The sequence below is a fragment of the Bombina bombina genome, chromosome 1 (assembly GCF_027579735.1).
Source record: "Bombina bombina isolate aBomBom1 chromosome 1, aBomBom1.pri, whole genome shotgun sequence".
Lineage (NCBI taxonomy): Eukaryota > Metazoa > Chordata > Amphibia > Anura > Bombinatoridae > Bombina > Bombina bombina.
This window is the reverse complement of record NC_069499.1, coordinates 891,598,442-891,614,445: the sequence shown is the minus strand read 5'-3', so window position 1 is coordinate 891,614,445 and position 16,004 is coordinate 891,598,442. Positions and strand designations below refer to the sequence as shown.

Sequence of the window (16,004 nt, the reverse complement as noted above, 5' to 3'; positions counted from 1 at the left end):
CACAAGACAAAAATATTTTTTTATTGTAATAAATTCTTCTAGTAACAGGCTGAGTCTGAAAAACCTCTTTGAAGAACAACTAGACGTTCAATCCCTATGCCATCAAGTTTACAGATTTTAAGTCTGGATAAACAAATGGATCTTGAACAAGAAGGTCCTGACATAACGAAAGTTGCCATTGGAGAGAAGATAAAATCTGTATTAGATCTAAATACGAAGTCCTGCGTGGTCAGGCTGGAGCAATGAGGATTACCAGAGAGCCCTCTTGTTTGATTCGAGCTATGACTCGGGATAGTAGAACATGATGGGGATATGTGTACATCAGACGATAGAATTATGGACCTGTTAGAGATCCACCAAGAAAGAGACATTCTGGTCTTGTAATCCAGACAAATTGACTGAGACAAGTCTGATTGAAACTCATTGAAGGAGACGCAGCTCTAATCACTGGTCGAATTCTGACCATAGCCTGAATAAATGTTTGAATATCCTGTATTGTAGCCAACTTTTTATGATACAGAACTGAAAGAGCTGAAGTTTGACCCTTCAAAAAACTGGCCAATAAACCCTTATTTAACCAAGAATCACACAAGACAAAAATATTTTTTTTATTGTAATAAATTCTTCTAGTAACAGGCTGAGTCTGAAAAACCTCTTTGAAGAACAACTAGACGTTCAATCCCTATGCCATCAAGTTTACAGATTTTAAGTCTGGATAAACAAATGGATCTTGAATAAGAAGGTCCTGACATAACGAAAGTTGCCATTGGAGAGAAGATAACATCTGTATTAGATCTAAATACGAAGTCCTGCGTGGTCAGGCTGGAGCAATGAGGATTACCAGAGAGCCCTCTTGTTTGATTCGAGCTATGACTCGGGATAGTAGAACATGATGGGGATATGTGTACATCAGACGATAGAATTATGGACCTGTTAGAGATCCACCAAGAAAGAGACATTCTGGTCTTGTAATCCAGACAAATTGACTGAGACAAGTCTGAGGAATTTCCATTCGATTGACGGAGCATGGCAAGTTGAAGAGGACGCAAGCGAAACCTTGCAAAGGGAATTGCATTGGAAGCCGCTACCATAAGACCTATACCTTCCATCCACCAAACAATTGTCGGAGAAACAGAAACCTAAAGCTCTGCACAAGCCTGTTGTAGTTTCCTTCTGCGGTAAGTTACAGAGTCTATAACCACCCCCAGAAACTTTCCCTAATGCTTGGTGACAGAGAGCTATTTGGAAAATTGATGTTCCATCCGTGGGTTCTTCAAAAGCTGCCGAGAGGCCAGAAGAAAAGAAGGGGCTTGAATTAGTATGCCGTCGAAGTAAGGAGCAACTGAGATCCCTTTCACTCTTATGGTTGATAATAGAGCTCCCAAAACTTTAGTGAAAATCCTTCAAGCCATCGCTAGACCAAAAGGAAGAGCCACAAACTGAAAATGTTTGTCCCAAAATGCGAATCTGAGAGATTTGTGATGGTTTTTGTGAATGATAATATCCAGATAAGCATCCTTCAGATTTATTGTGGTCTTATACTGATAAGTCTGAACAAGCGGCAGAATTGCACAAATTGTCTCCAATTTGAAGGTAAGGACTCTTAGAAATTTGTTCAGAGATTGGTTGGAATGTACCCTCCTTCTTTGGTACTATGAAAAGATTTGAGTAGTACCCTAGGCAATGTTGTTTCTTTGGAACTGGCACAATTACCCCCATGGGTACCAGATCATGAATACACTGAAAGAACGCCGAAGCTAACATAGAAACATAGATATTGACGGCAGATAAGAGCCATTGGCCCAGCAATTCTGCCCTACCTTACCTAACAGTATAAACTTATCTAGTTCGTAGGATAGCCTTATGCTTGTCCCATGCATTTTTAAAGTCCCCCACAGTGTTTGTTGCTACTACATCTTGAGGAAGTTTATTCCATAAATCAATCACTCTTTCTGTAAAGAAGTGCTTCCTCAAATTACTCCTGAATCTACTACCCTTTAGCTTGAGCTCATGACCCCTTGTTCTTGAATTTTCCATTTTATGTAAAATACCCACAGCCTCAGTTTTACTAAACCCTTTAATGTACTTGAAAGTTGCTATCATATCACCTCTTTACCTTCTCTCCTCTAAGCTATACATATTTAGGTCATTGAGCCTATCCTGGTAAGTTTTATTTTTTAGACCATGTACCATTTTGGTAGCCCTCCTTTGCACAGATTCAAAATTGTTAATATCCTTCTGAAGATATGGCCTCCAGAACTGCACACAATACTCAAGATGAGGCCTAACTAATGATCTATAAAGTGGCATAAGAACCTTACTATTTCTGCTGCAAATACCTCTACCAATACATCCAAGCATTCTGCTAGTCTTACTCGCTGCATTACTACATTTTTTACTAAGTTTAAAATCATCTGAAATAATAATTCCCAAGTCCTGTTTCTCATCGGTAACAGTCAGTAAAGTGTCATTGAGTCTGTAATTAACATTTGGATTTTTCTTCCCTAAATGCATTATTTTACACTTTGCTGCGTTACACTTTAGATCCCAGTCGTTTGTCCAATTCTCCAATTGTTGTATATCACTTCTCATTTTGTCTACCCCCCTGGAACATCCACTCTGTTACAAATTTTTGTATCATCTGCAAAGAGACATACTTTCCCCTGTAGCCCTTTGCTGATATCGCAGATAAATATGTTTAACAAAACAGGCCCCAGAATTGACCCCTGAGGAACACCACTAGTAACAGCCCCCTCTGCTGAATAAACTTCATTTACTAAGACACTTTGTTTACTGTCCTTAAGCCAGCATTCCATCCAGTTCACAATTTTTGAATCTAGACCAAGGAGATACAGTTTGTGAATTAGTTTATTGTGTGGGACAGTGTCAAATGCTTTGCTAAAATCTAGATATGCTACATCAACTGCTCCACCCTTGTCTAACACTTTTGTTACATAATCAAAGAAGTCAATTAGATTGGTCTGACATGATCTCCCTGAAGTAAAACCATGCTGATTTTGGTCCTCTAAATTGTTTGTCTTTATGTAAGTCATAATTCTTTCTTTTAAGAGGCTTTCCATTAATTTCCCTACTACTGAAGTTAAACTAACTGGCCTGTAGTTGCCAGATTCTTCTCTACTGCCCTTTTTATGAAGATGTATTACATTTGCTATTCTCCAATCATCTGGGACAGCTCCTGTTAATAGTGACTGATTAAACAGATCAGTTAATGGTACAGTTCTTTTAAAACCCTTGGATGAATATTATCAGGACCCACTGCCTTTTTAACATTTATTTTTGATAATGCTAACAAAACCTCATCCTCTGTAAAAGGATTACTGTTAAGCTTGTTTCTATTTTTCGTAGCATCCCTTAAAGGGAAACTGTACCCAAAAAATTTCTTTTGCAATTCAGATAGAGCATGCAATTTTAAGCAACTTTCTAATTTACTCCTATTATCAATTTTTCTTCATTCTCTTGCTATCATTATTTGAAAAAGAAGGCATCTAAGCTTTTTTTTGGTTTCAGTACTCTGGACAGCAGTTTCTTATTGGTGGATGAATTTATCCACCAATCAGCAAGGACAACCCAGGTTGTTCACCAAAAATGGGCCGGCATCTAAACTTACATTCTTGCATTTCAAATAAAGATACCAAGAGAATGAAGAAAATTTGATAATAGGAGTAAATTAGAAAGTTGCTTAAAATTTCATGCTCAATCTGAATTACGAAAGAAAATTTTTGGGTACAGTGTCCCTTTAATGTAGACATTGTATCATCAGAATCTTTTGTGAAAACAGAACAGAAGTAATCATTGAGACAGTCTGCAATCTGCTTATCTCCTTCTATTATTCTAACATCAACTGATTTCAATTTTACTATTCCTACCTTATTTTTTCTTCTTTCACTGATATATCTAAAAAATGTTTTGTCCCCATGTTTTACTGACTGTGCTATCTTCTCTTCTGCATGAGCTTTAACCTTCCTAATTAAATGCTTAGTCTTTTTTTGTTGGAGTCTCCATATTTTCATATGTGTGTCTGTAATTTTTATAAGCTATCTTTTTTGTCTTTACAGCATGTGCTACTTCTTTGGAAAACCAAATTGGTTTCCGCTTTCTTTTACTTTTACAGACATGTCTAATACAGAGTGCGGTTGCATCTAAAATGGCACCTTTCACTGGATTTTTTTGTAAACATGACAGAAGGAACCATCATCAAGGAGGCCGGGATTGATATCCCATTCTGTAACCCTCCAATATTACTTTTATTTCCCAATGGTCCTGAATAGACTGGAAACAGTTTCAATTTGCCCCCAATATGAGAAGACTCTGGTATGGGGGCCGCACCTTCATGCTGACTTGAGGGCATTGATGAATGCTTGCTCAACTGCTTCTGTTTGTTCTAAGAAGTTCCTGATTTTCAGGACGACTTAGAGGAGTCTGACCTCTGAGACAAAGCAGAGGACTTCTGTCTGTAGCCCTCATAATTTCTGAAAGTTTTTGCATTCAGACTGATAATATTAATAGTTGCCTGTCAAATGAAAGAATTTGCCTTTTTAAATCATTCTTAAACAATCCTGTACCTCTTCTAGATTAGTTTCGTCAGTGAATCACACCACAAAGTGACCACACCTGCCACGCAAACAATGCTTACAACTGGCTTGAAGAGAAAACCTACTTGTAAAAATACTTTCCGAAGTTAAGCTTCCAGCTTCCTAATCATGGGGCCATTGAAAGAGGTGCTGTTGTCTAAAGGAATGGTTGTTCTGTTCGTTAGAGTAGATATGGCCCTATCTTCACTAGGGATATACCCCAAACCTCAGAATGAGTAGCAGGAGCAGGAAACATCTTTTTAAATTGTGGTGAAGGAACAAATGGAATACCCGTTTTTTCAAACTCCTTAGAAATAACCTGAGAAATAGCTTCAGGAACTGGAAAAACCTCAGCAGGTTTAGTAATAGGTTTAAACAAAAGATCAAACGGTTTGTTACATGTGGGTATCATTTACCAACCTGTTGGTGATATACTTTTAAGGAATTCCCTCTTCACCCTATAAAGGCTCCTGCCTCCTCCTCAATGCTTGGTAATTTGCTAATGTAGCAACTGATAGCTCTGTGTCAGTTGTAGTTATGCCAGGTCTCAGAGAAAGCTGAAAGGATCTCTCTTTCTAAAAAGGAATTTTCTAACTAGCCTGTAATCATTTGCTGGGCTAGCAACAGTTCTAACTATTTTTCATTCCACTACAGTTAAACTGTGCTTACAAGGAAACCTCTTGCTTCTGTTGCTGATTGGAGTCAGCTTCCTTCTCACATTCAGCTGTGTACAGCAGACTTCCTCTCCTAACTGCAGCTGAAGCTGCACGCCTCCCTGCTCAAACTTCATCTGACAGGTTTGGACTAAAAAGCTAAGGTACCTTATATGCTATCAAACATTGTCTCAGTTTACTCCTTACGGATTAGTTCCTACTTTGTTCTGTATTTGTTTTCACTTATATGATAAACCTATGTTGATATTATGCAAGTGATCATATCCTTACCTTTTACTGCAGTTTAAACATTTATTGTTGTACAACTTCCTCCATATTTATTACTCAAAATCTCTTATTGAGGAATCCGTTATGCGCTTTTCTGTAAGTGCTTGGATCCTCAATAAGTATACAAAAAAAGCTAACTTTAACCTTCAGGTCTCAAGACATGACTAATGAGAGGTAATTCCAGCTACACATTAACTATAGATTAACAGCTAACTGAATCTTACTGAGAAGTTCCTTTTCTTAATGTAACTTGCAGGGAGAATTTCTGCAGAATCCAGAGAGAGACTAACGAATAGCGTGACACTGTTTCACCATCTGGGTCTATGATGAAGATGATTCTTGTTCTTCCAAAGTCACTAACACTTCATGCAGAAGGGACTGCATGCAAATGTTCCAGTCTGGACAAAAATGGAGAAAAATCAGCCTCTTGTTCAGAAGCAGATTCCTGATCTTCCGATAAAAGTTCACCATCAGAAAATGAGTCTGAATCTGCCAACTCTGACTCCTTAGCTAGTTGCAGCATTCTTGTCATTCTTAGAAAGACCTAAGAAACCGCAGGAACCGTACATCTCAAAGAGATACACTTGAAATTACCTGAAGGCAGCATCACCCCCAACACCTCTTTAATATGGTGAAAAATCCACATTTCTGCACTGAGATGCACAAACTGTAGGGGGACAAGTCCCCTGAGAGGGAAAAGCCTAAAATACAGGTTGAGAATTGGTCACCCGTTCTGTACAATTACGACATAGCTGAACAGATGAACAAACCTGAATAATTTTGCAAAGTAGACTTAAAAATCAGCTAAGTCCTCCTGTGAGGAATGATTTGAGTAAGTGGAGAGGGGACAGGTCTGAACTGCTCCATATACTAAGTTTGACACGCAAATTTGAATAATGGATTTCTTTTTTTTTTTTATATATTTAGCTTAGCCAAATAAAAGATGCAGATTACTAGAAGGCATATGCAAGAGTACAACACACAGTCAATAACAAGTGTCACATTTATTTCCTGCAAGCATAATCTGGCAAATAGTGAGTTAATAGACAATTAAACATTAACCCCTAGGATTGAGAAACCCACACCCGCACTGTATAAGCAAACTACCAAGCACTGAGACAGAATCCCTGGTGAAACTCTGGTGCAATTTGCTGCAGACACTACCAGCACCTACTTAACAAGCCTGTCGCTGCACTGACAGGAGGAGACTTACACCCCTCCAGAGTGCAGCTAACAGTGTTCTCACGGCACTCATAAAAGTAAAGTAACCGTTCATCAGTGCATCACATCGACATGCACTCCAGATAACCAGGGCATAACACTGCATAAAGTAAATTTCTAACTATGCACCAAGCATTACAATTAACATGAAGCAGACCACACAGATCTAGCTTACGTGGAGCTGCCTACTGTGACTGTGTCTTTGCCATTAAAAGGAGTGCCACACAATCTTAATTCCCCTTTGCCTTAAAGTACCCAATTTTTTTTTACTATTTTCTCAAGTTATGGGCTGTGAGTGTAAATTCCTACTTACCAATAGATGCACTCACCTACTGAACTTACCTGTGTCCAGTAGAAATGCCCCATCCTAGTTAGGTAACACCAACTCAGGATGCTGACCAGGATACACCCCGACAAAGCCAGCAGTAGGTGACTAAGGACACTGCAGCGGGCTGGTGGACAACTCCCGCAAGAGAATTACACTCATCGGCCATGGTACACCTATTCACTCTGTATTCTCGGTCCTCTGAGGGAGGGAGGGGGGGGGGGGTGATGGGCCTCACTGCAACTTAACCCCTTTCAGAAACTTATTTCCAGCAATGCACTATTTACCTGTTCTCCTGTGAAGGAAAAATTAAGACTGGGGAGAATCAGGAAGTGGGAGAGATTAAAGCTCTTGATGTGTTGGGTAATTTTTGCCTGCCTCCTAGTGGAGGGAATTTAATCCCAATAGTTATGGCTTGTGGACTCTCACCACCTTATGAAAGAAAGCAGTTATAACAAATAATGGAATGCATTGCAAACTTTTATAATTATGCATAATTAAAAATGTTATAGGCAGTACAATTTTGAGTTGATTGTCACTTTAACTTCCATATCACTCTCATTCCTGAGATCTCCTTTATTCAACAACTATTTTTTTACATTCTGAAACCATTTTCTTCCCTTACTTTTTCAACTTCATTGAAAACCCTCAAAAAGTTCTGCCTTAATACACCTTCCAATTCACTGTCAGTCCATCCCCTTCTTAGCAGCTCCTTAATCAGAAATGGGTACTTTGAAACATCTTCCAAGCCCTGAGGGAACCTATGAAGGAAGCAAGAAGCAGTGTAATTGATAAGTGAAGAGTCAGGCCTCATCTTCTAGTGTGGACACCTAAATGTATGTGGCATATCTATATAATAATAACGTTCATAAGGAAAATGGGCTTAATTTAATTACGCACATTTCTGAGATCTTTCAGGTCTGTTTGTCCCCTAAAATGTAGCATCCCATTGAAAGTTAACTACATGACAAATATAGTGAAATATATTATCCATGAGGATTAATTAATTTAAACAGTATTTTTTTGTTACATAGCACAAACTACCAGGGACATAGAAGTCAAAATTAAACGTTCATTAGCCAGAGCATTAAATTAAATATTCATCTCTCCATTGGGGTATACTGAGGTACGCTCAAGACTGCACGTAACTTGAGCACTATATGTAGATATGTAGAGTGCAAACTCCTGAGTTGTTGTTTTTTAACACATTATCTAAATCATGACACTTTAATATGTACTTCCTAGTTGCTCACTGCTTAAAGCGATGGTAAAATTAGTGGTCCTTAATGATATATATGTAATCACTATGTATAAATATGTATATGAGTACCTTTCAATTCAAATTTATTTAGAACTTAAATGGTAAAATCTGCCCCGATGTTAGGATTCCTTACTACCATCACTGCCGACCCACTTGTAAGTACTTTTTTTTCTAGCTCTATTAGGCCCTTCAGATAGTAATCTATCAAACCAATCCTCGCCAGTAGTCTTCTTTATCCCAGAGTCAAGTCAATTAGCACTAGGACCCAGGAGATTAATGACTGAGCACACAGTCAATAGTTTGATAGCTGAATACCAGAAAATGACCAGACAGGTCAAGGTGGAGTTGACAAGCCAGAATCACAACCAGACAGGAAACAGAAGTACAAAACAATGTCCAAATTCTTAGTCAGGAAGTCCAGGGTCAATACCAGCCAAGCAAACAATAGAGCAAAATCACCAGGCAGAAGGATGGTTGAGGAATAAACAGGGGGGATAAGCCAGATATCCAAGTAAGTAAATACCATTGAAGTAAATACAGCACACCCACGAGTTAGACTCAATACTAGGGTAATAAGTAAGTTAACCCTGAAGGAATTTAAAGGAAAACGCCAATAAGACACAATGTGTGAAAAACATAACGCAATTCATACAACACAATGCGTCGCAAACAAATGACGCCACACATCAAAGTATGACACGGCATTGCAACCGAGTTGTAGCAACCCAATGGCATAACAAGCAGTACATTTTCACTGATCATTCAATCTTCTTACAATCCATACAGCTAGCAGAAAGTAATGCCTTTTGTGATGTTGTGACTAGCCCAATGGCTTGCAAGACCAATGGATGAGCAGCAAAAACGTCACTGCTAGTAGAAAAAAAAAAAAGTGTACTTCCAAGTGGACCGGTAGTGGTGGAGGTAAGGAATCCTAACATCGGAACAGATAACTTTCCTGAAGTATATTAGTCTGATCCGTTTAACAATGTCGGCCCTGCCCCAAAAAAACAACAAATCATCCTCTGAATGAGGAACATTGTAACCCCTGATGATCATTTCGGCATTCTGTGGACTCCCTGCCCAATGTGCTTAAAAGGCTATGGCTGCACCTCACTGATGAGGCCCACAGAAGGAAGAAACGATCATCTGGGGTTGCCATATTCCTTGTTCAGATGATTGTCTGGTAATTCGGGCTGGACTAACTTTTTTTGGAGGGATCAGACTGAAAGTTCTCCTGTATCAAAAGCACAATTGGGCTAAAAGAGGCTGCTTCTTTTTCTGTATGTAAGTGATCTATTCAGTTAATAAAAATGGAGTACAGTATATGCGTTTTACACATTGTTTTCTGGTAAAAGCTGTAAATAAAGTTGGTTAAAAAAATCTTTAATATTAAACTTTGAAACTCACCCAGTCGCTCCATCATAATCTCCTCCAATTCCAAGAGACTGTGCACCAACTATACCCTTAATATAGTCAAAGTGATCTGAGCAAGAGAACATGGCTTGTTAGTCTTTAGTCAAAGCTCACTGTCATTCCCTCTTTCCCTTTGTGTCTGTAAATCATGTTGTCCCACCCATTTCTTAAAGGGACACTAAAAAAATCTTGGTTTTGTGTAAAACAAAAATGTGCTTGTGCCATGCACCCTAGAGCCCAAAAGGCACATTCTATAAACTGCAACTGCTACAAATCAAATAACTGGTTTAGCATTTTGAAAAACTTAGGTTACAGATTTTGCTTTTGGCTTCCCTAGGAAATGTGGAACTAACACAAAGCAACTTTTTACACAAAAGCAAAAGATGTTTATGTCCCTTTATTTAGTATAATTTTCTAAACGGATAATACTTAAAGGGACAGTAAAGTTAAAATTAAACTTTCGTGATTTAGCTAGAGCATGTGATTTAAAATAACTCTCCTATTTTCTTCTAGTATCAAATTTGCTTTGTTTTCTTGATATTCTTTGTTAAAGTGATGGTACAATACAAGTGTTTAAAAAAACACTAAGATTTACCATTTAAAAATAAACTGGACTTTCAGTGATGAGTTTGTAAAAAAAAAGGGTACTAAACTCACCCTTTCTCTTTTCTAAATGAGTTCTGTGTGCTAGCACGGCTATTGTTTTAGAGGTGGAAACATCACCTCATTGAGAAAAGAGTCTAGCATCCTTTTTTTTTTCCTAAACTGATCACTGAAAGTCCAGTTTATATTTAGTGATGGTAAATCCTAGGGTTTTTTATACTCTCGGATTTACCATCACTTTAAGAGTAGAGCTAGGTAGGCTGATAGAACTTCAGGAGTGTGCATGTGTCTTTAGCAGTCTGTAGCAGCAGAGTTTGCATATATGAATAACATTGCTATAAACAATGTTGCAAAGTCTGCTGCCAGATGGCTAGAGACACGTGGACGCTCCTGAGCTCACCTTGGATTATTCTTTAATAAATGATTCCACGAGGACTAAGCCAAATTGACAATAGACGTAAATTAAACAGTTGTTTAAAATGTCATTCTCTATCCAATATATTTAAGTTTCATTTTGACTTTGCTGTCCCTTTAAAGAAAATGTTACTATTATAATGGCACATAATTAAACATTTTATAGAGAATTACATTTTAGGTTTAACATCCCCATAACAGCAGGGGTATTCTGAGTCTGAAGGAGAGAACAGTATTGCTAGCAGGGAGATTCATGAAACAAAGAAAATAAGATCTTGGACTGGACTTTGTTGTGTTGTGACCTGATTGGTTATTGTTCTTTTTCATCTTGTGAAATCACATTGGTGAAGAAATGTTTGCGCTCACATAAATGAAGTTTATAACTTGTTCTTTTAAATGCAAAAACATAAATTATGCTTACCAGATAATTTAATTTCCTTCTGTATAAGGAGAGTCCACGGCTTCATTCCTTATTGTTGGGAAATACTGAACCTGGCCACCAGGAGGAGTCAAATACACCACAGCCAAATGCTTAAATACCTCTCCCACTTTCCCCATGCCCCAGTCATTCTGTCGAGGGAACAAGGAACAGTAGGAGAAATATCAGGGTATAAATGGTGCCAGAAGAAAAATATAATTTAGAGGGCCTCTCATCGGAGAACACGGGCGGGGTGGACAAGTTTGTCTAAAATCCTTAGTAGCCTGAAGATAGAGCTTTAAGGCGCGAACCACGTCCAAATTATGAAGCAAACGTTCCTTCGCAGAAGAAGGATTGGGAAACAAGGAAGGAACCACAATCTCTTGATTGATGTTGCGGTCTGAGACGACCTTAGGAAGAAACACCAGAAAAGGAGGCTCACATTGCAAGGCAGCAATCTCAGATACTATGCGCGCAGAAGCAATAGCCATTAGAAAAACAACCTTCCAAGACAACAATTTAATGTCAACTTCATGCATAGGCTCAAACGGAGCCCGTTGCAAAAACCTTAAGAACAAAATTTAGACTCCAAGGAGGAGCATTAGATCTAAACACAGGTCTGATCCTAGTCAGAGCCTTAACAAAGGACTGTATATCTGTGCAGTAAAACAGACAGGGCCAAAATCTGTCCCCGCAGGGAACTGGCAGAAAGGCCCTTCTCCAGTCCATCCTGGAGAAACGATAGGATCCTGGCAACCTTAACTTTATGCCAGGAAAATCCACGCTCTTCACACCAGAATAAGTAGGTTCTCCACACCTTATGATAGATGCGACGAGTAACTGGCTTACGAGCTTGAATAAGAGTATCAATAACTCTCTAAGAAAAACCTCTCTTGGCTAGGACTAAGCGTTCAATCTCCACGCAGTCAGCCTCAGAGAATCTAGATTTTGATGAACAAAAGGACCTTGTTCCAGCAGATCCCTGCGACAAGGTAATTTTCTCGGAGGAGATGATGACATCCCCACCAGATCCGCAAACCACATCCTTTGCGGCCATGATGGAGCAATCAGTATTACTGATGCCTGCTCCTGCTTGATGTGTGCCACTACATGAGGAAGGAGTGGTAACGGCGGGAAGAGGTAAATTAGACTGAACCTCCAAGGCACTGCTAATGCATCTATTAGCTCCGCCTGAGGATCCCTGGACCTCAACCCATATCTGGGTAGCTTGGTATTGAGACGGGACGCCATGAGATCTATCTCCGGCGTCCCCCACCTGTTGCATATCTCTGCAAACACTTCAGGATGGAGAGACAATTCCCTCAGATGAAAGGATTGTCTGCTGAGAAAATCCGCTTCCCAGTTGTCCACACCCGGAATGTGGATCTCTGACAGCGAACAGCTGTGGACCTCCGCCCACTCCAGAATCCGAAATACTTCCCTCATTGCTAGGGAGCTTATCGTTTCCCCCTGGTGGTTGATGTAAGCCACCAAGGTTATATTTTCTGATTGGAATCTGATAAACTGGGACGAACCCAGAAGGGGCCAAGCTTTCAAAGCATTGAAAATTGCCTGAAGTTCTAAAATGTTGATCGGGAGGAAGCATTCCTCCTTAGTCCACAGGCCCTGTGCCTTCTTGGCACCCCAAACAGCTCCCCATCCTGATAGACTTGTGTCTGTAGTTACAATCTCCCAGGATGGTCAAAAGAAGGATGTCCCTCGGGACAGATGATCTGGACAGAGCCACCAAGAGAGCGATTCTCTCGACTGGTTGTCCAGAGAAATCTGTTGAGACAGATCAGAATGATTGCCGTTCCACTGCCGCAGCATGCACAGTTGCAACGGTCTGAGATGGAACCTGGCAAAGGGAATGATGTCCATGCTGGACACCCTGAGACCAATCACCTACATACACTGAGCCACAGAGGACCTTAAGGAGGTCCGGAGGGCAAGACATGCCGAAGCTAGCTTGCAACGTCTCTAGTTTGTTAGAAATATCCTCATGGATATGGAGTCTATTATAGTACCCAGGAATTCCACCCTGGTGCTTGGTATAAGAGAACTCTTTTCTAGGTTTATCTTCCACTAATTAGATCAAAGAAGAGAGAGAAGAGATTCCGAATGGTCCTCCGTCAGACGAAAAGATGGTGCTTGCACAAGAAAATCGTCCTAGTAGGGAGCTACTGCTATTACCCCGGGTTCTGGCAATGGCTAGAAAAGCCCCTAGAACCTTTGTAAAAAATCTTGGAGCAGTAGCTAGACCAAACGGAAGTGCAATGAACTGGAAGTGCTGGTCCAGGAACGCAAACCTTAGGATCTGGATGTGGTCCTTGTGGATTGGAACGTGAAGGTAAGCATCCTTCAGATCTATAGTGGTCATGAACTGTCCTTCCTGAACTAAGGGAAGGATGGACCTTATCGTCTCCATTTTGAATGAGGGGACATTTAGAAATTTGTTTAAGAACTTTAGGTCCAGAATCGGGCGGAAAGTTTCCTCCTTCTTTGGGACCACGAAAAGGTTTGAATAGTATCCCAAACCTCTTTCTGCGATAGGCACCGGGACAATGACTCCTAAGGAGGAGAGATCACGCACGCACCCCAGAAAGGCTACCCTCTTTTTTGGTCTGGAAGACAGGATTGAGAGGAGAAATCTGCCCTTGGGCGGATGAGACTTGAAACCTATCTTGTATCCCTGAGTTATGACCTCCAGGACCCATGGATCCTGCACGTCCCTGAACCAAGCGTCTGAAAACAGCAAAAGTCTGCCCCCTACAGGATCCAGAGCCGGATCGGGGGCTGCCCCTTCATGCCGATTTAGTCTCGGCGGGCTTCTTGCCCTGCTTGGACTTATTCCAGGACAGAGTCGGATTCCAAGTACTCTTGGTTTGCTCGGGCTTAGAGGAGGACTGCTGTCGTTGGGATTTATCAAAACAAAAGGAAAAAAATTAGAAACTTGTCCCTTAAACTTGTTCTTTTTATCTTGCGGTAGGAAGGCACCCTTGCCCCCCTGTAACCATGGAGATAATGGAGTCCAGGCATGTACCAAATAAAATCTTTCCCTTAAAGGAGAGAGAAAGAAGTCTAGACTTTGAAGTCATATCCGCAGACCAGGACTTCAGCCAGAGCGCCTGACGGGCCTGAACCGAAAAGCCAGAAGCCTTAGCATTTAGGCGAATAATTTGCATGTTTGCAGCACAGATAAAAGAATTAGCAATTCTCAAGGCCTTAATTCTTTCCTGGATAACGTCAAGGGGACCCTCCACCTCGATTAAATCAGTAGGTAGCTGCTCCAGCAACCGCGACAACAGCCACTTCCGGTTGAAATAAATATCCCGTATGTTGAAACATTTTTCTTAGAAGAGTTTCAATCTTTTTATCCATCGGCTCTCTGAACAACGAGCTATCCTCAAGCCAGATAGTAGTGCGCTTGGCAAGCGTGGAGATAGTGCCATCCACCCTAGGGACGGAACCCCAAAACTCCAATTGAGAGTCCGGGACCGGGAATAATTTTTTAAAGGAAGACGAAGGGGAAAAGAAAGATCCAATTCTGTCCCATTCATTCGTAAAAATGATCGGCATTTTTACAAGCACAGGAAAAGTTAAAGGCACTATCCTGTCCTTGTAAACTCTGTCTAATTTAGGAATCAAAAGTTCATCAGCAGCTTGGCCTCTGGAACCTCTAATGTAGACAGGACTTACGTTAGATTTAAGATTGAACACTTACGTTTTCTTCTAAAGGCTGGTTTCTCCGCAGCAGGAGGCTAAGAGGCAGCAGACTGCATCCCAGAAAGTTCATCCTCTGCAGCCTCAGAGTGCAACTCATCCTCGGATAACTGAGACAGAGTAGTAAAATCCAATAAATTACATGATTACCCCAGGGCAGGACAGCTATGTTTAACCTTTCGATTGCATTTAGCAGGGCGATGTAAAGCACTGAGGGCCGCAGACACCGCCATTTGTAACTGCGCAGTAAAATCTGGCGGTAAAGGGCCCCCTCCAGATGGAGGATTAAGCGTGATACGGGAAGCTGAGTGTGTAGAAGGAGATGAATGTTGGGTATGCACCTCACGGGACGGCTCAGTGGTACTAAAAGGGTTAAACTTCTTTGACCGAATAAGGTTGTCAAGGTATGTGGAACATAACTGAGAGGGCGGGCATACCGACGCCTCCTCACAATATAAACAGGTATTACTATTTGGAACAGAGGGAGTACACTCTAATATATCAGAATCCTCCATAACTTAAGCTAATGACAGTAGGACACAGAAAATAAACGATCTTTATTTCTCCAAAATGGCACCTTTATACTCTCAATGGCTGGGGCACTCACCACCTCCTAAACCCAGGCAATACAGAGAAATAGCATCTTCTCCGACAGCCAGCTCGGTCAGGAAATAGGAAATGAAAGCGATACCACTCCCGGTCACATGGTGCGCAAAGTATAACAAGGGAATGAAGCAAATTTGATATTGGATGAAGTAAATTGGAAACTTTTTAAAAATTGTATTCTTTATCTGAATCTGAAAGAAAAATGTGGGTTTCATTTCCGTTTAAGGTTTTATAAGTTGAATTCATTAAATGTATTGGTTCTGTGCCATGTTCTGGGATTTCATAGTTTTACAAATTGAATGCTTACCTAATAAATGTATTTCCTTAAGGATGGTAAGGGTCCAGGAGATCACCACATGTGGGCTACTCATTTTCTGGCAAACCAACCCCACACTCAGAGCTTTGAGCTTTCTTTCTATCTGCTACCTCACCACAGACACTCAGTTTCTCCACATGGGAACACAGAGAGAGATAATCAATAAGAAAA

At 40.4% G+C, this 16,004-nt stretch overlaps 1 protein-coding gene across 2 annotated transcripts in view; it reads right to left on the bottom strand.

Moving 5' to 3' along the window:
* LOC128646111 (dipeptidase 2) overlaps positions 1–16,004 on the bottom strand; it is a 191,899-nt gene that overhangs the window by 4,829 nt on the left and 171,066 nt on the right. For both annotated transcript variants that reach the window (XM_053699562.1, XM_053699563.1), the window contains exons 9-10: positions 9,748–9,823; positions 7,705–7,840 (exon numbers count right to left, since the gene is read on the bottom strand). In XM_053699562.1, the coding sequence (XP_053555537.1) occupies positions 7,705–7,840; positions 9,748–9,823 (212 nt within the window). The remainder of the gene's footprint in view (positions 1–7,704; positions 7,841–9,747; positions 9,824–16,004) is intronic.